This window comes from Epinephelus fuscoguttatus, linkage group LG7, assembly GCF_011397635.1.
Source record: "Epinephelus fuscoguttatus linkage group LG7, E.fuscoguttatus.final_Chr_v1".
Taxonomy (NCBI): domain Eukaryota; kingdom Metazoa; phylum Chordata; class Actinopteri; order Perciformes; family Serranidae; genus Epinephelus; species Epinephelus fuscoguttatus.
Window position 1 is genome coordinate 16618686 of NC_064758.1, and position 22131 is coordinate 16640816.

General features: G+C 39.7%; 1 protein-coding gene across 2 annotated transcripts in view; it reads left to right on the forward strand.

The window, feature by feature from the left end:
• celsr3 (cadherin, EGF LAG seven-pass G-type receptor 3) overlaps positions 1-22131 on the forward strand; it is a 142638-nt gene that overhangs the window by 79532 nt on the left and 40975 nt on the right. For both annotated transcript variants that reach the window (XM_049580099.1, XM_049580100.1), the window contains 5 exons: positions 13141-13282; positions 15575-15695; positions 19629-19812; positions 20801-20902; positions 21616-21710. In XM_049580099.1, the coding sequence (XP_049436056.1) occupies positions 13141-13282; positions 15575-15695; positions 19629-19812; positions 20801-20902; positions 21616-21710 (644 nt within the window). The remainder of the gene's footprint in view (positions 1-13140; positions 13283-15574; positions 15696-19628; positions 19813-20800; positions 20903-21615; positions 21711-22131) is intronic.

Sequence of the window (22131 nt, forward strand, 5' to 3'; positions counted from 1 at the left end):
TAGTAAGGCAAAGCCCTACCTCCCTCCACTTGATTTTGAGAGGGCAATTCACGCTTTCATTACCTGTCGTCTGGATTATTGTAATTCTTTTTATGTTGGATTGGACCAGCAGTCACTGAAACGCCTGCAGGCTGCCCAGAATACAGCAGCCAGAGTGCTGACAGGAAAGAAAAGACGTGATCATATCACCCCGATACTGGCCTCTTTGCACTGGCTCCCTGTCCAGTTTAGGGTTCAGTTTAAAATCTTATTATTTGTTTTTAAAAGCCTGAATGGCTTAGCTCCATCCTATCTGTCTGAGCTTGTTCAGCTTCACACGACAGCCAGAGCACTGAGATCAAGCAACCAGCTGCTGCTGGCCTGTCCCAGAACTAAACTTAAAAGCAAGGGTGACAGAGCCTTTTCCGTTGTGGCGCCAAATTTATGGAATACTTTACTATTCCAAATAAGGGCAGCCCGAACTTTGGAACACTTTAAATCTCTTTTAAAAACCTAACTCTTTTCGCTTGCTTTCACCTCTAGTTGAGACAGACATGTCTTTTACAGCTTTTATTTGTATTTTACCTGTACTCTAGTGTTGATGCTTTATTGTCTAAACCTATTGTTGATCTTATTGATAATTTTTGTGGTTCTTGCTATTCATTCATTCTTTGGATGAACTGTACAGTACTTTGGTCAACTGAGGTTGTTTTTAAATGTGCTATATAAATAAATTTTGACTTGACTTGACTTGACTTGACTTGAGAATTGCAAACTCCACCTCTAAGTTTGGCAGGACAATGTCCTATTACTGATTCTGCCATTTAAAAAGACCTCATTATGTGAAATTACTCAGTAGAGCTGAAATAATTATTGTTACTGTTAACAAATTATTTATCGATTAATCAATCAAAAAATAGATTTAAAAAAATCAACAAATCTGATAATTAACTCATGGTTAAATCAATAATTTGAAAACTAAACATTTTTAACTGTGAGGCTTTGCTGCTATTATAAATTTAAAATTTTAATGGTAGATGGTTACAATTTGAAGATTATGGTATGATCAGAATATATTGCTTTTTTTACTTAACAATTTGTTGATTCTTATACATAATAGGGGATTAATTTACAACACAAAAGGCTTAACAAGTCAAAGACAAATTTTAAGGTTTGGAACAAGTGGCATGTCTGCTAATCCCTTGCATCTCATTATGTTTTGATTTTTTCATTAAATACTTGAAATTAACCGTCCATGTGACACAGCCAAGAATGATTTTCCACTTCAGTCCTGGAAGTTTAATTGCATGTGTGCTAACCTCTGTGCCAGGGAAATGGCCCTAATATTTTGCACACTTTGGACATTGGCTGTGAAAGAAAAGATGTGTGAGAGGAGAAGGTGAAAGAAGCCAGCGGACTTGGAGAGACAGAAAAAGGGAATAATTATAATGTGGCCATATCTGCGTGGGTGTCTGCCAAGGCTCTAACTGGGTTAAACAGATATTTGGGAGCGCATAATGAGTTCTCATTCACCTGAGACAGAGAGAAAGAGACTGACTTCAGGCTAACTTCCAAAATCTCCTTAGTCAGGTGAATATAATGAGGCAGAATTAATGTGGAGGAGAGGAAACCTGATTAAAAGAGAATGAGAGGAGTGGAGAAGTAAAGGAAGAGAGGAGGGAAAACATTTACTCTTTAGAGAGAAAGGGAAGAGAAAGAGAACTATAGAAAGAAAAAGAGGCAGAGGAGGAACAGAGACACTGAACATTTTAATGATTAATGAAGAGAAAGAGGCGGGTGACAGAAATAGTGTAAAATAAACACCAAAAAGTTTCGAGGCGAGAGGAAAAAAGAGAAGAAAGAGGGCACGAGAAAGTCAAATCAAACAGCCTGAAAGCACTGGTGACACGTTTGGGAATAGATCAACACACGACTGGCATATATGCACAGAGCGACATACAAACCAGAGAAGTGAGACAAAATTAACATGACAGCAGCACACACAACAGAGGAAGAGGCGTGAAAGTGAAGGAGAGGAAGAAGCGTGATATCTGATATTTATTTGAAGGATTATTAGCAGCTACTGATGCAGCAGCTGCAGTTCAGTACTACGGGTATTGATTGAACAGACTAGACCAACCAAGCAGAGATGATTAAAGGAGATTATTTATATTTATGATTGAAGGAGAGATGAAACTAGAGATTGAGGCAAAATTAAGAGAAAACGAACCACATGAAAGACAAAATCAGGAGAGAGACTGGCCACTCCACTCTTTTTTGCCAAGATATTGATACTCTCTTTCTTAGCATCCATCATCTTCCCTCACTGCATCTAAACATGAATCTTTTCTTAGATGCATCTGTGGATTTCCTGTAACCATCTGGACTGGCTGTAAAACAACCTTTTTAATTAAACTCGCAATAAGTTTAGAGCCAGAAGTGACCATATTTGGACAAAAGGGTGGAGCTGTGGAGGAGTGATTGGTGAATTTATTCATTTATTCATTATATGCAAAATAATAGATGTATGATACAAAGCTGCATCTGCAGTTATCAATACACAGCAAAATGTGCCAACGATTGGACGGGCATTGTGGAAGCCCAGTATTCATCCTGATTGACATTTTGACTTATCACTGTGTCGTCATAAATCTGTATAAATCATCATCCCTAGTCAGTGAGCTCCACTGGTCTTACAAATAGCAGAAAACAACAGAGGTATCAGCGCGTTATCATTACAAATAGCTTTAATAATGCTAATATGATAGGGCAGTTAAGTAATATTAATCTGCTCCTTACTCTCTCGTTGCTGAAGGCATGGGTGGTGTCCCATTACATAGTTATTTTACCACAATCTATTTTGGTCAAACAAAATTGTTAATTTAATTTAGGAGGAATGGTTAAAAAGAGAATTGGGACAAAGCCTTCCAGTTCTTGGTCTCTTTTTTTTTTTTTTTGTCTCCATGTCGACTCAGGACTTGATTGAGGCTATTATGTCTCAGGGCCTGTGCAGACATTTTCGGCTTAAAGACACAAAAAATGGATGTATATGCATTCCTGCAACACTGCCATTGTGTTAAATTGTAGTCTGTGATCGGCCAGCCACATTGCTGCCGAAAAACGCAGAAGAACAAAGTAGTACATGGTTCTGATTTTTAGCCACAAACTGCACCGCAAGTCAAAGCAGCTATGCTCCGTAAGCAGAGCACAAGCCAGTAGTTGGTGTCGGCTGCATATGTCTGCATATGTGAAGTAAGACTATCTCTGCACTAAAGTTGACTCTGTCACACCTCTGTGGCCAAACAGCCAAACTAAATGTGCCCTGCTGCCACAGGCTGCTGCCTCAGTGTCTGCCTCCAGAGGATAGAAGAGAAATCAAAGGAAAGTTTTTCAAGAAAGAAAAGTTTGAAAATGAGAGCATGAGATTAAAGCGGAGGTGGAGGGAAAGAAAGAGGAGTGAGATAGAGAGTGTGTGTTTCGTGGAGGATGTAGTTTGTGAAAGTGCGAGAGCCTCAGGCCTGACAGCATGGGAGAGGAAGCAGAAAGGCGCTGCTATCCCTGTAGCATCCTGCACCAGCCCTCAAGCTAATGCTAACACCTTGACTTATTAGCAAGGACACACACGCAGAGAGGCTGCTCTCACACACACTGATGCCTTCACACAGGGACACAATCCCACGTACACACAGAGCATATGCACAGACTTCATGTGCGTGCACTTATTTACTGTAAAAACACACACACACACACACACACACACACACACACATTCTCATTATCATTGTCTTTCATCAGCACAATGAGCATTAAAAATGAAAACTGTTAAACAATGAATGCTGCTCCGAGACAAATCAAATCAAAGTTTAATAAAAGCAGAGAAAGGAGAGAGAGGTGCACCCTGAATAATTCCCTTTAATGTGTGTGTTTGTGTGTGTGTTTTGGCCCGGTGCTGAAACTAGCCCAACGGGTTTCTAACACAACTGCTTTTAGTTCCTCTGATTTGTGCAATACAGACTTCTTGAAAACACACACACATACACACTGAGACAAGGTCCTGCATGACAAAGCAAAGAGACATCTGCCCTCATGAGTGTCTCGGAGTACGTATAGAGTATGTAAGCCTGTGTTTGTATTTACGTGACAGTTGCTACAGGCTAAATCACTGTGCTGAAAATTTAAATTTAATAGCATAAATTACAGCCACGTTGATTTATGTCTGCTTCAGTTCCCTGAGCTGTTTAAAAACCAACTGGATCACATGTAGAAAACATATGTTCAGGGTTTGATACCAGGAACTGTCATAACAGCTTTTACTGTAATAATGAGCCATTCATCAGTGTTTCCTGTTTTTAGTAGTGTGATTGAAAACAACAAATGCCAAATAGAAATTTCTTCAGATGGAGTTTGTCAGGAAAGTACATTATATGAGGTTGTTGTTTTTTTGATGTGGTGTGCAGCTGCAGTATATTAAGCTCGGACCCTCTGGGAGAAAGAGGGAGAGATTTATGAGTTTCAAGCTGTGTTTCCTGTTCGCCAACCTACAGTAGATGCCAGATCCTGAAGGTGCTGAATCAGGGCAAAGTTATTCTCTATGACAAATGACTCCTCACCCAGGAATGTCATTTATTGATCAGGTTTGATATTGAAGCTCAAAATGCACAGGTATTTGGCACTGTTGTGTGGCTATATGAATGGTATGTTGGAGATACAGTGATTTTTTCTAAACATTGGAAATCTGCTATTGGAAGAAAATTTTGCCTTACCTTGTGTTAGTCTACCCACTCAATGCCCACTGACACAGACAAAGTTACTTTTTTAACTATACCTCACTGGTCCTCTCAGGGTTGAGAAAGTTTTTTAAGTTTTAGTTCTCTGTGAACAGTTCACACTCATTTGGAACAAGATATAAATAAGAGGGTCATATCAACCATGACAGCTTTAGACACCAATTTACACATTTTATTTCGCTAAACCAACATACATTAATAGTACTGGTCTAAACCAAGTTTAACAAAACACATCAACAACACAGCAAAACTGTCCTCCTAAGAAGAACGATAGCATCAGTTGTCTCCACGATTCAGAGTACTCTAGCGGCTGTAGTCTCTGGGTTCTCCAGCCTCCTCCCGCAGTCCAAAGACAAGCAGGCTCTGTTAATTGGTGACTTGTAGTTGCTTATAGGTGTGATTGTGTGCATGAGTACTTGTCGGTACTAGCCCTGAAATAGTCTGGTGACCTGTGTAGGGTGTACCCTGCCTCTTGCCCATTGTCCCCCTGTGACCCTCAAGCCTCATTTATGGTTGGGCATGCAAAACTTTTGATTTTTTTCATGTCGGCACTATGAGAAGAAAACAACAGTGTTTGTATTTATTGATTTTTTTTTTTTACCAGACCACCATAGCAAGTGAGGAGAATCTGCCATATAAAATAATAAATAAATAAAACCCAACTTATTCATTAAATTTGACAGAAACAGTCTCGTAGCATAAAACAACCCCCCCAAAAAATGCATAGGGTCTCTGGTTACCGTGGATATGACTGACCATGGATAAGTGGTTACAGAAAACAGATGAATGGATGATGGATAGATGGATGTATGGATGGGTGGGTGGATGGATGGATGGATGGATGGATGGATGGATGGATGGATGGATGGATGGGAAAGCAGCTAACTGTGGGCACCTACCTTTCCAGCAGAAAACCGACCAGTCCGTGTTGCTCTCCCTCCCCATCCTCCCCTTCAGAGCTCACCAGCAAAAGTGAAAGCCAACCCTAGATTCACTCTTATTTCGTTTCTTCTGCACTATTTAATTGTTGTGCCCTCCTCTCAGATGCATACTTTTTACAGCCTGATAGCTACCTTTTTACAAAGTTCTCACCTCACCTTCACAACCTGCACTTAACAAAGTAGTTATTTTAACCCAAAACACAATCTTTCCTTAAACCTAACTAAGTCTGTTTTGTGGTCCAACCAAATCTTAACCATGATTGTTAGGGTTTTGGAGGACAAAAATGCCTCCTTATGCTATTGTAGAGGGCATGAGCAAAAAACTGATTACCGTTACCATAAAAAGAACTCATTTTAAGTTAACTTTAACTGGCTCTTTATGTCTTGAGCCCTGGACCTTTTGTACTGTTAAAGCCTTTGCCCAAACCTACTGATAGTCAACTTGGATCCCAGTATTTACAAGGATACCAAAAGTGGATGATGACACTTTTATGTGGTTTATCTCTGTGAGCGACCACTTTGACTGAACTCACAGCCACTGGACTCAGTGTTCACTGCTGTTATTCTGTTTTCCCACAAAAACATTTTTATGAGATATTTCTGACATCCACAATCTTCCCACTGTCAGAGGGAAGACAGTTGGATACACAGAGGATGAATGGGTGTTTCAGCAAACAGATGACTCATGTTTCTTTTCCTGATTGTGGTCTTGCGGATATGTCAAACTGATGTCGTGTACAGTGAAGTGTCTAAAGCCAGCTGCAAAGCTGTGAGTCACTGTGGGCGCATGTACGGCTCGAGAGGCACAACTTTTCAAACAAACTGCTGGACCCTGACTGTGAGAAGCAAAAACGCACGTGCGCATGCGCGCGCGCGCACACACACACACACACACACACACACACGATTTACAGCTCTTTGTTTGTACCATCTCTCTCTTTCTCTATCTCTCTCTGTTTCTCCCATATTGTTGTGACAAGGCCAGTGTCATTATAAGCATCTGAAAACAGCCAAGGCTGTCTTCGCCTCTCTCTGTCAGTTGCCATGGTGAAAGTGTAAAGATGTATAGGGCAGATAGAAGATGATTGAGTGTGTGTGTCTGAGACAAAGCGACAAAAGTGGAGACCAGCGAAGTTGTAGATGGAGAATGGGGGATCATGAGAGAACAAATAACAGAACGCTGCCACTGTTTGTGTGTGTGTGAGAGCCTATAATCATACCTGTGTGTTTTTTTCTTTGTATGTGAAAAGAAATTGTGAAAGGAATAATTGGAAACTGAACCACAGCTGTGATTATCTTTATTCTTTTGTTTGTGTGATCCCTCAAGTGAGAGGAGGCGAAAGAAAATGAAAATGAAATGAAAAAAAACTGTGTATGGAGGTTTGAGGAGGGGGGAAAGGCAAGGCCAGTGTGTGTTTTTAGTGTGTTTTTTTGCTTACTACAATATGTGTGGGTTTGTAGTTTCACAAAGAAAGGAATTAGCAGGAGACAGAAAGAGATGTTTAAAGAATAAGAGTCACTGGAAACCTTGTGTGCGTCTAAAGCTGCAGCCAAGGCCACAGGCTTGAAAAGCAGCGAGATTTCTATGGACGAGCATGTGAAAGCGGACCTCGCACATGTTTATCAGCTCCAGAGGGAGGAATGCAGACCCCAACAAGCTGCACACACACTTCAGTCACACTTCAATCTATAGAGACGTCCTCCTATTCAGTGCTGGTAAATTAAAAAGGCGACCTGAAAGCAGAACTCGCTTGCTGGGGGGGGAGAGGTGATTGTATGTGAGGCGGAGATTTTTTTGGGTGGTGATCAGTGTGACGCTCCGGGCAAAATGTAATATCTTGTTGTAAAGCTTATACTGTTTTCTATTTTTCACTTGATGGTTAGTATTGATAAGAATATTACTGTATTTTCTCTTGGAGCAGTTGAGAGGCTTTTCAGAACTAAGAAGGTTGATTGTATTACAGATAGTCTCAAAAAGACATAATGTGAAAATCAAAATCTGTAAACACATGGGCTTGGATTGCACATTTTTACGTGACCTTTTTTTTTAAAGAGAGTAATCTGAACAATCAAAATTCTTAATAGGATTATTGATATCTCATCATATCTGATATAGACGCTCATGATCAGATTAAAATACATTTCCAAATCTGAGAGTATCTTTAAATTAAACTGTCCATGCATGTATATTTGCATGTATGCTGAGATTCCCAAATGGATTTCAAGAGTCATTAGTCACCATGTGATAAATTCAAGTACAAGTACAAGTAAGTAAAAGCTAACTTATTTTGATTGCACGTACATACTGTGAACCTTTACAAACAAAACCATTGTATTGTTGGGAAGCAGGTTAGATAATGGATAGCCATATGTATATATCCTATAATGGAGTTTTTCCTTTCTAGATTATATTGTTAATTCAGGTGTACTTACGAACAAGTTTATATTGTATAAATGGACTCACTGTTTGTTTCCACTATCTGTTGGGTAGGAATTCTGTGTCACATATATGACAGATGCCTGATGAAGGTCACACCGACCGAAACGTTGCTTAAATACAATGAAAATGAGACAGTGTGCGGGAGCCTTTTTAGATTTTTATATATTTTGGGGTTGCAGCCTCTCTCCTACGCACCTGCTGTTTTTGGGTGTGCTGAGATTTTTCCACACATTTTGGTGTCACATATACAAAATGAAATGGCTCTGATCAAACATTGCCTCAATTTGTCAATTTTCAGCCACCTAAAAAAGCATTAACAGTTTAAGTGAATGCTGTATTTAGAGTATTTTCACTTCTCTACCTCGCTGTCAGACAGCCCTTTCTAACTGAGAGCTTAAACCGTTGTCTCAGAGCCAACAGACGTGGAAGTATCTGGGGCCGGTTGCACCAACTGGTCTTTACTACGTCTGGTCGTAACTCCTAAGACGGTCTTTGTTAAGACCAGTCTTAAGGAGTGGACTTGCGCTGGTTGCACCAACAGGGCTTACGCCTGGTCTTAGCTACGCTGGTTTTAGCTGTGCACGTCCATGTGAATGCCCCTCGCAGCCTGCCTAGAGGAGCGTGGTGATGTTAAATGATGCGCCGCTGAATCACCCCGTGTGCTTGACAGATGACAGTTGACAGTTGACAGCCCCTCTCATCTGTGTTGACAGTTTACTTACAGTTTAAGATTTGAAGAAAACATGAAGGATCAATGAAAAACTTTACCGACACTGAAATTAGAAAATTAATCAAGCTGTACAGCCAGCACAGAGACGTATCACAAATAAGAGCAAACAGTTGGTATGGGCAGAGATAACGGGCCACATCAATACGTGTTCACACTCTGACTGCCTTCATACAGAGGCTGACATGAGGAAGAAGTGGAAAGATCTCCTCAGCAAGGCAAAAAATACATCTCGTCCAAAAAAATCATCCAACTGGCGGGGGTCCTCCCCGAAAACCTCAATTTACAGTGACATCATTGTTGACATATGTGGGGAGGATTCCCTTGCCTGGTGGGAAGGCTGGTGGTGGTGCTGCGTTGCAGCCCAACACAAACTGTAAATCCGGTGACAGCTCTTCAATAAGTTCAAACAGATCTCTCCTACCGAACTGAAATCTCTCAATCAGCTCCTCGTCATTATGTAGGCTATGTCCAATTGCTTCTGTCCCTAATTACCCTCTCCCGTCTAAATGCCTGCTCGTATACAGACGGTGGATGAGACGTGCCATAATCAAGTTGCACTCTCTGCGCTCTAGAGCGCATGAGAGCAGCTTGATAATGACCTTATGTCTGCTCTTGACTAGGTGTAAGATTTACGCCCGGTCTTAGTGAGAAGAATGCTTAAGCCCTGTTGGTGCAACCGGCGTAACTATTAGGTCGGACTTAGAACGCCAAGTTACGACCGACTTAGCTTAAGACCAGGCTTAAAACCAGTTGGTGCAACCGGCCCCAGGTCTATCACGGCCTCTGTTAGGTAGTGTGTACTCCAGATATAGTCAACAGTTAAACTGATACTGACTTTTTAGGTGGATAAAATACACATTTCTATGGCCCCTGTCCACAGCAGTACATTGCTTAGCTTATATGCCAGTAGATTTGGTTTATCCAAGATGCTAGCTAGGCAACACAGTGCATACAAAAAGCTCAGCAGAAACATCAGATAGGTCGGACCACTGTGTTTAACTATGTATCTTTAAACGGTACAGTTATGGCTGAAAACGACAGCAGAAATAAACAAGTTAGTTTGCCAATTTCATATATCGTCACAATTCAAATCAATTGCTAGTTGTCTACGTTGAAGTGAACGTTGTGATAAGACAGACATCAGGATGATGAGGTCTTCAGTATATTGGAGAGAAGATTCTCTAGACATTTTTTGTTTCTTTTGTTTTCTCTGAGGTGGTAAATGTGATATAGATATTTTTCTCCTGATATTTTAGTGTTTAGTGTATTTAAGTGTCGTTACTCAAAAAAAAAAAGAAGAAAGAAGTCTCAAGGTTTTGGTTTTACTTTAAAATGTACGTTTTTTTAGTTGTTACTGACACCAAACTCTCAACAACAAAAAAAAAGAATCATGAGCCAATGCCTCTGTCCGTTTTTGGAGTAATCTGACTTTTAAATATTGTTATGTATCAGTAGTGAGGTCTTATATTCTGTAATGTGGTCAAAATCAGTTCTGTAAGTATACTGTAAAACATGTTTTTGCATTTTCTGGCATGTTTAACACATTTGATGCAACAAATACCTTCAATCCAAGATCAGCTGTATCATTAGGATTCAGTGTTACTAAATCATTTATATAATACTCATACCTCCAGCGCCAATGTAAATATGATTTTATTGGATTTACAGTATTGCTTTTATTTTCATCCCAACATGAAAGTGGAGTCTTTCGCTGCGGCTGAGTCACATAATATTTTAATCCATCTAATAACACAGGTACATTAAAGACTAAACACAGCAGTTATGCTCTTTTTAAATTAAAAGCCGGTCTGGGTGAGAGGCCTTCTTTATTTGTGCTAAATACACCCCAAAGTGTGTGTGAAGCACTCTGCTTTAGTCATTAGATTAAAGAGGGGTTTTATGTGCTGGCCTGCATTACCATATAAGAGGCTGGTGTGTTTGTGTGGAGTGTCTGGGGATTGCATTGAAGTGTATGACGGCTGCACTCACCGTGCTGCACCAGCGCACGCTTAAGTGTACTGTGGGAATTTATGTGTTGTACGTTGTTGTGTTGAAGTGGTTCGTTGAAGTGTGCTGTCTTTGCTTTTACTGAGGCGCATTTCTGTGCTATTATGGTTGAGAGGTGTCTAAACTTTTTCTCCAATGACTTCACATTTTTCAAATTAGTTTTTCTTTGGCTGCAGCAACATACGTCACACTCAAAGTATTATTTATACCTGAAATGTATGGGCTATTATGGAGAGGAATTATCTAAAATATACTAAGATTACAGCTGAAGATTTTTTTCTCAATCAATTAAGGTGTCCATATTTTTCTGTGATTGCTTAATTTATTTAGTTTGTAAAATGTTTGAAAACAGTGAGAAATCCATTTTGTAATTTCCCAGTCCAAGGTGACATGTTCAGATGAGTTTTTCATGTAACAATGATATAAAGCATTTGAGGAACTGAATGTTTGGGATTTTTGCTTGTATGACAGCACAGGTAGTGCTAGTAAAATGATTTGTTTAAGGTTTAGGGGATTCATTTACCACTGAGCCTTATGGCTGTACCAGCTGCTAACAGGCCAGAACATGAATGTCTTGGTTGTCACTCAAGAAAAGGTTGCAGGCGAGCTCAGTTGAGTCTCCAGTGTGGCGTCACTCATTCCTCGCAGCATCCATTTGACTGCGTGGCACCACTGTGGTTTGCTCTCATTTTCCCTGAGCTCTGTTGGTTTCAATTCAGTCAGGTTAACAAATAGACACAGACAGACACTAAACCAAAATCCTTCAGGTATAATACATTTTCCACCATGGTTTCAACACAAAATTGCTTTATGCATCAGCTCTGCAGCACGCTAGTACTGTGCATCTATATCTCTACTGTCACCTCCAGCATCTGTCCTCTAACAGGCTCATATTAGATAAGACCTATCCTCGTAAGATTGACAACCAATCTAAAATAACATATGACAACCTGTGACACTTGATGAATGACTTAAACAACTGATTCATATTATTAGGAAAAGTAATAATTCATGATATTCTTTAAAAGATAAATGTGCTGCCTACATTTTATATATAAAAAAAATTGACGAAATCCCACTAAAGCCATTCTCTGTGCTTCCAAAATCCGTGTGACCATTTCATGAATAGGGCTCGGTATGTTTTGTCAGACTAGAGCTTTCTCTTTTTTTTTCTTTTTTCTTTACAGACATTAAGACCATTTTTTTCCCCCTCCTTGAACTCAGGTGAATCCTTGAGCTGAAACCCTGTTTTTGTATAAATTGCAGCCGTAAAGGTCTTTTATTGTGTGCTGTAATGTTTCCTCAATGCTCAGATTGTACTTGTTTGTGTTATTTGTGGCTGAATTTAAATATCTTTCTTTTTTTTCTTTTTTAATTCCTTTTCCCGAGCAATGGTTGTAATTTTCTTTCGGAGGCAGCGTTGCTTTGTGTTTCAGTGAATGACAGCATTGTAACGCACAGTTGTGGCTTGTTTTCCAGTGGTTAGCCCAGCTGGAATAAGTCGGGAGAGTGACGTTTTCGATAATCGCTGTTTGATGTCTGAGATCTGTACTTGTGAACTGACAGGTTATTATTTCTGGTACGTGAATGGGAAATAGAGCCGCCTTCTCCATATTTAGATTTCAGTGGTTGTTGTGTTGTGCTCTCATTTCATGATTTTACATTGAAGGGAAGTTCTTCACAGACATTGTGAGTGCCTGTGCCTGCCTTTGTGATAGTTTTTTGTGAATATTTGGATATTCAAAATAAATCAAATACATTATTTTCAGTAGTAAAATACTAGAATATCAAACAGATGCACTTCTCTGGTCAAGCAGAGGTAAATTTAAATCATGCAATGGCTATGGAAAGCTGCAGTGGCCGCTCTGAGCTGCGGCTGTTGAGTTCTGCGACGAAGAGCATACCCACAGCCAATCAGTTTACAGAGTCCTGTGATTCCTGTGACATGTTATCCTATGTTACAAAGAATTTATTCCCGCCTGAAACTCATAAACCTGCCTCCCAGCCACAGAAAAGGGTGACAATTGCAGTGAGTCGCACTTTGGCACCGCTTGGTGTATTTTAAACCCAACAACAGGACCAGAACTCCGCTCTCTGGTGTCCTGAAATTTGTCAAACCGTCCTCCCTGGCTGGTAAAGCAAACATGTTCTATATAAACATATTTTGCAGGGTAGTTTCATAGGTGGTGTTTGTGTTTGACTTGTAGGGTGGCAGTGGTTGTGAAATTAATCCTCCTTCTCTCTTTCTCTCCCCAGGTTACTACGGGAGAGGCTGCACTGATGCTTGCCATCTGAATCCATGTGAAAACGAGGCTCAGTGCCACAGAAAGCCAAGCTCTTCCCATGGATACATCTGTGACTGTGGAGACAACCACTACGGGCAGTACTGCCAACACAGGTACACACACACAACTGACTCATCACTTGGCCTCCAGTTTACCTGTGAGATGCCAGCACAGTCTAAAGTTCTGCCTACAGCCCAGTTAAGCTCTGCTCCAGTGTGTGTGTGTGTGTGTGTGTGTGTGTGTGTGTGTGTGTGTGTGTGTGTGTGTGTGTATCATGGTAGCTTTAGTTCTGCCTTGTTGTCCCACATCTCCAGCGTTGCATGTAATCCACTGTGGAATGAGTGTAGACTCAACATAATAACACACACACACACACACACACACACACACACACACTAAGGTTATCTGTGTGTGTGTTACACTGTGTGAACCAAACGTGACCCTGACCTCACCCCATGATCCCTTTCTTCCTGCCTGTAAAATCCACACAGCTTTAACTTTATCTCATGATCTGTTCTGTGTGTGTGCCTCATCTTTGTCATCTTTGATGTCATTGGTGTGTGCTTTTTACAAAGACACACATTGTCGGCTGCTGATGAAATGAATGTCTCCAATCTCTCTTACGTTCCTCTGATGTGGCTCCATCACTCCCTCTTTTTCTCCCCACTGCTGTAATTTGCCCTTTGTTAAATGAAATGTAAGGTTCATTAACCAACTACCAACTCACTTTCTAAATCTTACTAAGTCACATGATTCAACAGAAAGATGATAGTATTGATTGGGGTTGGGTGATATGGCGGTACATCCCATGCAACTATAGAAATTTTCCACACATCAAATTCACTTCTGCAATGCCTTTTGATAATTTTATCAAGACATTTTTCATTGTACACAAATAAAAAGGGATGTGGATCTTTCAGGTCAATGTGAGAAGTGCCTATGGTGTGCATGTTCCACACTTTATCGTAAGATCGTCATGCAGTGTAGGACTTGCACTGGTCTGGTCATGGTCTTGGTCATGGTCTTGGTTTAGGTGGTCTTCACTACAACACTGGTAATGTAGCAAATCAGGGCTTGACTGTCACATGTTCTCATGATTCTCGCCTGATCTCTGGAATCTAGCTGCGTCACAAGGTAACCTGACTTGGGCAGACATGGAGGAGGACTGAAGTTGTAAATAGAGAAATCTTTAACGCTTGAAATTATTGTTCTCAGAAACTTTAAAGCTTACATTTTTTAAAAAAGACATCAGTTTGTATTCTGGTTATTTTTCTTTTGACGCTTTATAAACTTAATGATTAACCAAAATAATCAAAAAACATATTTAACAGTAAAAAGTAATCATTAGCTGCAGCCCATGCTCAGGTGACTAGCATCTCAAACATGAGTGAAATGAGAACCATCATGTTAGTCTTGAAGCTAATTGACTGACAGAACTCATTTCTAATTTAGGAAAGACAGAGCAGCTTCCAGAGCAGCTTCCTGTTTAGACCCAGCCTCTGTTCCTATGCTCCTCCCTACCCAGATATAATTAGACAAAGATTTTGGCTCACTGGATGTGATAGTGTTGCCGTTTGAGCCCTTTAAGCAGCCAAATATGTACAGCAGGGAGAGACGCTTTATTTGGAAGAGAGGTTCTATATAGAGATGCAACAAAAATCTCTGGAGAAACAGACTCAGTCCTAATATTCTATTTGGATCTCTGATATCTGAATTACCTCTTCTAAACTCCCCGTAAGGAGCAATAAAGGCACGCATACGAGAACCTGCATTGACTGTGAAAAGCGTTTGTCTCCTCAGTGATCCATTAGACGCTAGTGAGAACAGAAGGAGAGCACATTAAATGAGATGTGAGCAAAGAGAACGAAAGAGCCAAGTGTCGTGTGTGATAAACCAGTGATAAAAGTGTGAGGTGTGTTTGAAGTTCAGCCGTTTTAGAAAACGCTGCTTTTAAAATGAATAGCTAAAGGTGTTTTGCTTAAATGTCATTCAACATATTTTGTATAATAATGGTTTCCATCTACGACTCAGCATATGCTGAAGTTTTTGTTGAAGTGCATATTATTTTAACTCATGTCTTTCCTCTCAAACTTCCTCACTCCCTTTCTCTCCAGTTTCTCCCTGTACCTTTCTCTATCAATATTGTCTCTGTTTGATCCCTCTCTTTGCTTCCTCTCTCTCTCCCTCTCTCTCACTAGCTGTGTCTCGCTTTCATCTCTGTTTCAACTAGTTAGTTTGTCATTAGTTAGAAGTCAGAGGGAAGATGGTTCCTTTGAAGAGCAAATAAAGTTTTTGACATGCTGGTACTTTCTTTTTCTATACTTACTCTACCCACTCGTGTCTAACTGTTTGTTTATGTGCGTGTGTGTGTGTGTGTGTGTGTGTGTGTGTGTTTCTGTGTGTAGGATTGATCACCAGTGTCCCAGGGGTTGGTGGGGATCTCCAACTTGTGGACCATGTCACTGTGACACCAATAAAGGCTTCGACCCGGACTGCAACAAGACCAGTGGATACTGTCACTGCAAGGTAACCAGGAAATATACACAGGCGGACACACACACACACACACACACACACACACACACACACACACACTGCAACATTTAGGCATTTAAGAAAGAATATCTGTTATTAGAAATTATAATGGAGTACATGCTTTTACTTCTTCAGCTGTAGATGCAGCATCGTATGCAGAGTTTATACTTTTTGTAGTTAATAGCATTTACTTGTTTTTTTCAACTTGTCAGCATCACCAGAATTCAGCCAGTTTTTAAGTTTTAAAGATACAGAAACTACTTAACGTGCTTTCATCTCATCACAAATGGATTACAGAAACAGCCTTTTTACATGCCTAAATAGACAAACTGTAGACAGGCTACAGACAGTACAGGACTCAGCTGCCACCAGTGTACACAGTTTTGATCACATCACCCCAGTTTTCGCCTCTTTACACTGGCTTCCAGTATGTTTTAGAATGGATTTCCAGTTTCTTTTAATTACTTGAAAGCCACTAAATGGTCTGAATCCATAATGTATGGACAGGTAAAGGAAACCCAACAAAGAGTGTCTTAGGGAGGTGATACTACTTGCTGCCAGAACAGCTTCAGTGTGACTTGGCAGTGATTCTACCAGTCTCTGGAACTCTACTTGTGGAATAAACACCAGTCTTCCATTAGATATCTCCTGATTTGGTGTTTTGATAATGGTGGTGGAGAGCACTATCTGTTTGTACATGCATTTTTATACATGTCCAGAGAACATGATTGGATGTTACGACTTAATTGCTTAATTTTACCATGCAGTATATTGTTATATTTCTCTATTCTCTCTCTTTAATTTGTCACCCATCTGTATCTCAGATCTTTTATCCACAAAAGAACCAAATCACTTGAGATCATGAGAGGGGGCCTTCTATCTATTCCACACTCTCAGCTGTAGAATAAGGGGGACAGAGCTTTTGAGATAAGAGCCCCAAAGGCTCTGTAACACTCTGTCCAAGAAAATAAGGCAGGCAGAGTCAGTGGCTTTTTCTTAAATCTATTTAGAAAGTACTTTTATCGCATTGCCTATCCTGATTTCACTTTATTCTAGTATTTATTCTGTTTTATGGGTTTTACGAGTTTAATTTGTATGTTGTTCTTTGAGTACTTTAAGTCTCATATTGCTGTATTTTATACTTGTTTTTATGCAAAGCACTTTGTCACTTTGTTTTGATAAGTGCCATATAAATAAGGATATTATTAGTAGTAGTAGCTGGTCAAAACTCCATTAAATGGTTACAGACCTGCTGGTGTAAGGTTTTTTTTTTACACCAGCACATTGAAAACTGTTACTGTTAGGGGATTATAAGGACTTTCGTAGTGTAACTCTGTAGCTCACTTTGGCTTTGGTTTATCCCAGACACACAGTAATCATCTCACCCTCTGATGGCTGGCTGACAGACTAAGCCAGACATAACCACATCAACCATAATACGATGATCATCCCTACATATTTCTATGTCAGTCTTGTGTGATCATGTGAGTGCGTATTGATATGCTTGTGTGTCGCCACCATGTTTAACCCTGTTTTATCCCTTTCTTAATCTGATCTTTTGACCCTAATCTTTAATCTCTGATATTGCCCTTGCACAAAGTACTTAACCACATGTTGTCCTGCGACCTTTGGCTCCTTTTCTGAATTTTCTGAAAAATTAAGCTTCAAGTAAAAGTGTTTTCTGCTTTCATGCTCACAATAAAAGAATGTTTTCATTTAGCCTTAGGTGAAAGCAGAGACACACAACTCTGTATTACAGTGTACACCATCAGCATTCAGTTTAATATTTCTTTAATGCCCTTCAGCTTAAAATAAAGATGACTTTTAAGATGCAGTGATCAACACTTTATAATTTAATTTCCCTGTTGTTGGTAGTGATGATCATCACATTGAGGGCATTTGACTCTAGAAGTGTACCGTTAATGTTTTGGACCACAAAGCAACAGCAGATTACTTTGGAAATTTACCTTGTAAAATGCAACATAAAGCTGCTGCAGCTTGAGATAATGTGTTTGGTAATTACAAATTTTCCTTTAGAATCCCCTCCAGACATGTTTGAAGATGTATAAAAAAATACTCAGAATAATTGGGCCCCCAATTTGTTTTTGTTTTTTCCAAAAGGAAAAAATAATTAACTAGTTGAATTTAAATTATTAAAATGACATTGAGCCCTTCTCCCTCCTTACAAAACCAAGAATCAATGAATATGTAAATATTTTTCTTTTCAAAATTTTAACTGCTAAATACAAGATGCCTCCCACTTCACTAAAACAATCATTTTCAGTGTATGTGTGCAGGAGGTTTCAAGTCTACACGTCGCACCTCTGTAAAATGTGTGTACTTGCGTAATGTGGTGTGACGTATATCTGTTTTAAAACCTGCACATCTGTTTACCTCTTGTCAACTCTATGTTACATTATCTTGTCATCTGGCCTTGGTAATCAATGTGCTTTTTTTTATCCCTAAGTAAGTTACTTGGCTTTTCACAGTTAGCTTTGTACATATTGCTATATTGTAATAGTACTTACTGTTTGTTCTTGTTTATAGTGGTTTTGATCATTGTGATAATCACCTAAGTGTCTCTAAATAGTGAGGTTAGCCGGTCAGCTAACACCACCGTCAAGTTAATGAGGTGGGCGGTTAGCTCTACTTTCGCATGATGGTGTACGTCAGTCAAGTTAAAGTGTAAAAGAGAGTCATAGCAACCCAGTGTTTAATGAGCTCTGAAAATCAGGCTAACATTGGTGCTACACTGACTAGCTAGCAATGCTAACAGTTATCTAAGACACTGAGGTGATTGTGAAAATGATTAAAACCACTATTTTCAAAGTGGTAAATACTATTAACAATAAATTAACTGTGAAAAATGTCATGTGCTTACTTCCTTTTAGCTCTACAATAACGTGACCTTCACCTCCAACCTTTTTCATCCTTAAGGGAGTTACATCACTTGTCACAGTGTCACAGTTCTCAGTGTCTCAGATAACCGTTAGTGACGTTAGCTAGTGACTCACTGTGGCACCTGATTTTTGAGCTTAGGTGGTGTTAGGTGGCTATTTCTGTTCTTTACACTTGGTGCTTAAAAGAGACTGACCTACACCATCTTGCAAAAGTGATCACTAGAGCTCTGTGGAGCTGACCACCCTACTCATAAACTTGATAATGATTTCCTTCATCAAACCTCATGATTAAGAGACACTGAGGTAATTGTCAAAATGATCAAAAACAATACGTACAAAACATACAGTAAATACTATTAACAATATGTGCAGAACTAGGAAAAGTAAAGTAACTCACTTACAGATGAAAAAGCACTGATCTCACTAAGGCTTGAGGTAAGGGTAACGTTACTGTAGAGCTGACAGGAGGTGAACAGATGTGCAGTTTGTAGAACATATACGTCACACTACATTGTGCAAGTAGAGACTTGGACTGTGATTGGCTTCCAAACTAGCTGTGATGTTGTAAAATCATGCTTGTGGGTGCACACTTTGAATTAAGATTAAAGATAAACAGAGAAACTTTCCACCTTCAGCAGCTGAATGTGTTAAATACAAGTCAAGTTGCAGTGAGCAAAACACATTTTTGAATGAAGGGGAACTTTAAAGAACGGAACAGTGGTGCTGTACCATCATCTTCCACAGGAGCACGGTCATTATTTTTCCAAAGAATTATTAGCAGATGAAATGATTAACTGCTTTTCTTTATTTCTGACTCAGTTACACATCATGCATGAGTTGTTCCTCTTGTATTCATGTCTCGTTACAGCCGTATCGCCTTTTGTGTCATTGTATAAATCCTGCACGAATGTAATAGCTGACACTATTCTTGGCACCGTGACATTTTACATTCCTCTGACTCTGAGTTTGATCAGTGCGCCTAATTGTGCGTACCCCGCATTTGTGTGTGTGTGTGTGTATTCAGGAGTTTCACTACCGTCTGCGGAGCTCTGACACCTGCCTGCCATGTGACTGCTACCCTGTGGGTTCCTTCTCGCGGTCATGTGACCCAGAGACAGGACAGTGCCAGTGCAGGGCCGGTGTGATTGGTCGCCAGTGCAACATATGTGACAGCCCCTTCGCTGAGGTCACAAATTCAGGCTGTGAAGGTGAGAATGCTTAGGTTCAGATATTTGAGTTTCAGAATGGTTTGCCCAACAGGGTGCTTCATCATTTATTTATTCATGTGTGCATGTGCACAGCATCACATCTGAAACCCTGCAGATTGGAGTTTAAAAAAACTGAGAAATGTGTTCTTGTAACAGTAAGTTGCCCAGCGGGAGGTTCTAAGATTGCGTGTCAAAACATATTTTTTATTGACTAGGAGAAAGGAACATTTGTGAAATTACTTTTTTCACCAACTACTCTGTTTTGATGGTTAGAAATGTCTCTCCGTCTTGTAGCCCCTTTGTGGTTCACTGACAAAAAGAACCAAAGAAAATGATCCACTTTTGAACAATAGTTTGAAAAGCTGGATTTAATATTAAAGCTTGTCAATGTTGCACTCTAACAACAGCCAAAACAATGTTACTTTCTGTTTTTCTTTGGTAGAATTGTCCCTTGGCAAGTGGTACAGAAAACTCTGTCTTGTGTTATATAAAGAGGATGTATAATTTTCAAGATGGATTTACAACCGGTATTCAGATCGAGTAAATTATCCATGGAGACAAACAGACATGAATAGGAATAATGAGGCATGACTGAGCTTCCACCATATTTAATCATAACTGTGTAATCATAGGACTTCAGTTTCTTTTTTTATTCTTTCTTTCAAAATGGTCATGTTTGTCAATCTTGTGTCCAAGCCTGAAATAACAATGAAGCTGCTGATTAAATTCATCCTCTATTTAACATCTCCCAGTTAATTCTATGTATCTGTTTTTTACTCTTCCGTGCCACTCTCCAGTGTCCCTCTTGTAATTACTTCCTTTAATTTGTTGCTGGTGTTTTATTCTCTCACATTCATCTTTCATTTTCGTCTCTATGAGTCAAATGAAAAACATTTCCACATTATTACTGACTTTTTGTTGTGTTTTTAATTGAAAAGTTCATCGGATTGATAAGGATGATTTTAAATGATGTTTTTTCTCTCTGCAGTCATTTATGATGGTTGTCCAAAGACCATCACTCAGGGGATCTGGTGGCCTCGGACCAAGTTCAACCTGCCTGCTGCAGTGCCCTGCCCCAAAGGCTCTGTCGGTCAGTAAACACTCATACAGTACACACTAACATGAGTGCAGTCAAACACATAGATGTGGTTTTAACAGGGGTTAAGATAACCAAATCTTTTCCGTCATTGTCAGAAAAATCTGAAGGCCGTTATTTTAATTGATTAAAACACTGAGCTGGGTGATCCACTGTAACTTTATGAGATTCACACTCATGCCCAGTTAGTGGCGTGTGCATATAAATGAGCTGTTGTCTAATCTTGTCATTGATCTCACGTGCATGACCTTGTTGTCTTGCTGGCTTTAGCCATCACTTTGGTAGGCTGTATCGCTACATGCCATCGCAGAATGCCTCCGCTGTCACTGCGGGAAAGAAATCATTCACTGCTCCGTGTGGTGTTGACATGAAAAGTGACCTCACAGTCGGTGTCTCAATTCATCTTTTCTTTCCATGCTGTTATAAATGCATAATCTCAAGCTTGCTTTGTATACTAATCACTTAAAAATGAAAATGAATGAATGAAAATTAAAAGCTATTAAAACAAATGAAAAGTAAAATGACAGGTTACAATAGATCATGAAGGAAATTTTTACGACCCTGTCCATCAAAATGACAGACAACTGAAAAGTCTAAAGTAACTGCTGGGATACACTCACATACAATCTCATGTCAGTTTTGAACTTCAGTTAAATTTATTTATGCCATGTTTTTGTGAAAACACTTCCTGTGTCTCCTCCTTGCAGGTGCGGCCATCAGACACTGTGATGTAGAGAGAGGATGGCTGGAGCCAGACCTTTACAACTGCACCTCACCGCCATTTGTGGAGCTCAATGCTGCTGTATGTACAGTAATACCACTAATAATGTTAAACATGTGTCTTCATGGGTCCATAAACTTGTACACTGACAAGTGCTGAATTCTGGCCAAATCTTAGATGTACTCATCATTTAAAAAAGAGCGGTCAACACTCCCTGTTGCTAATAAATTGTTTCAGTTTGTTTGAGCTCTTGAATCAGTTTTGGAAATGTGTTGATTGGTTGGTTTTCAACTTGTAAATTGAAAAGTTACATTACAGGAGTCAGATGTTTCTTTTTTGAAACAATGGGATTTATTTGTGTTTTGTGGCATCAATTCACATAAAGAGGGCACCGTTTAAGTCAGATCTGACCTGGAATAGAGATGGACAAGATTGTGGACCCAGGAGAATTGCAGTTGTCCTCCTGTTTAAGTTTAAGTAGGACGTGATTCCATATATAATA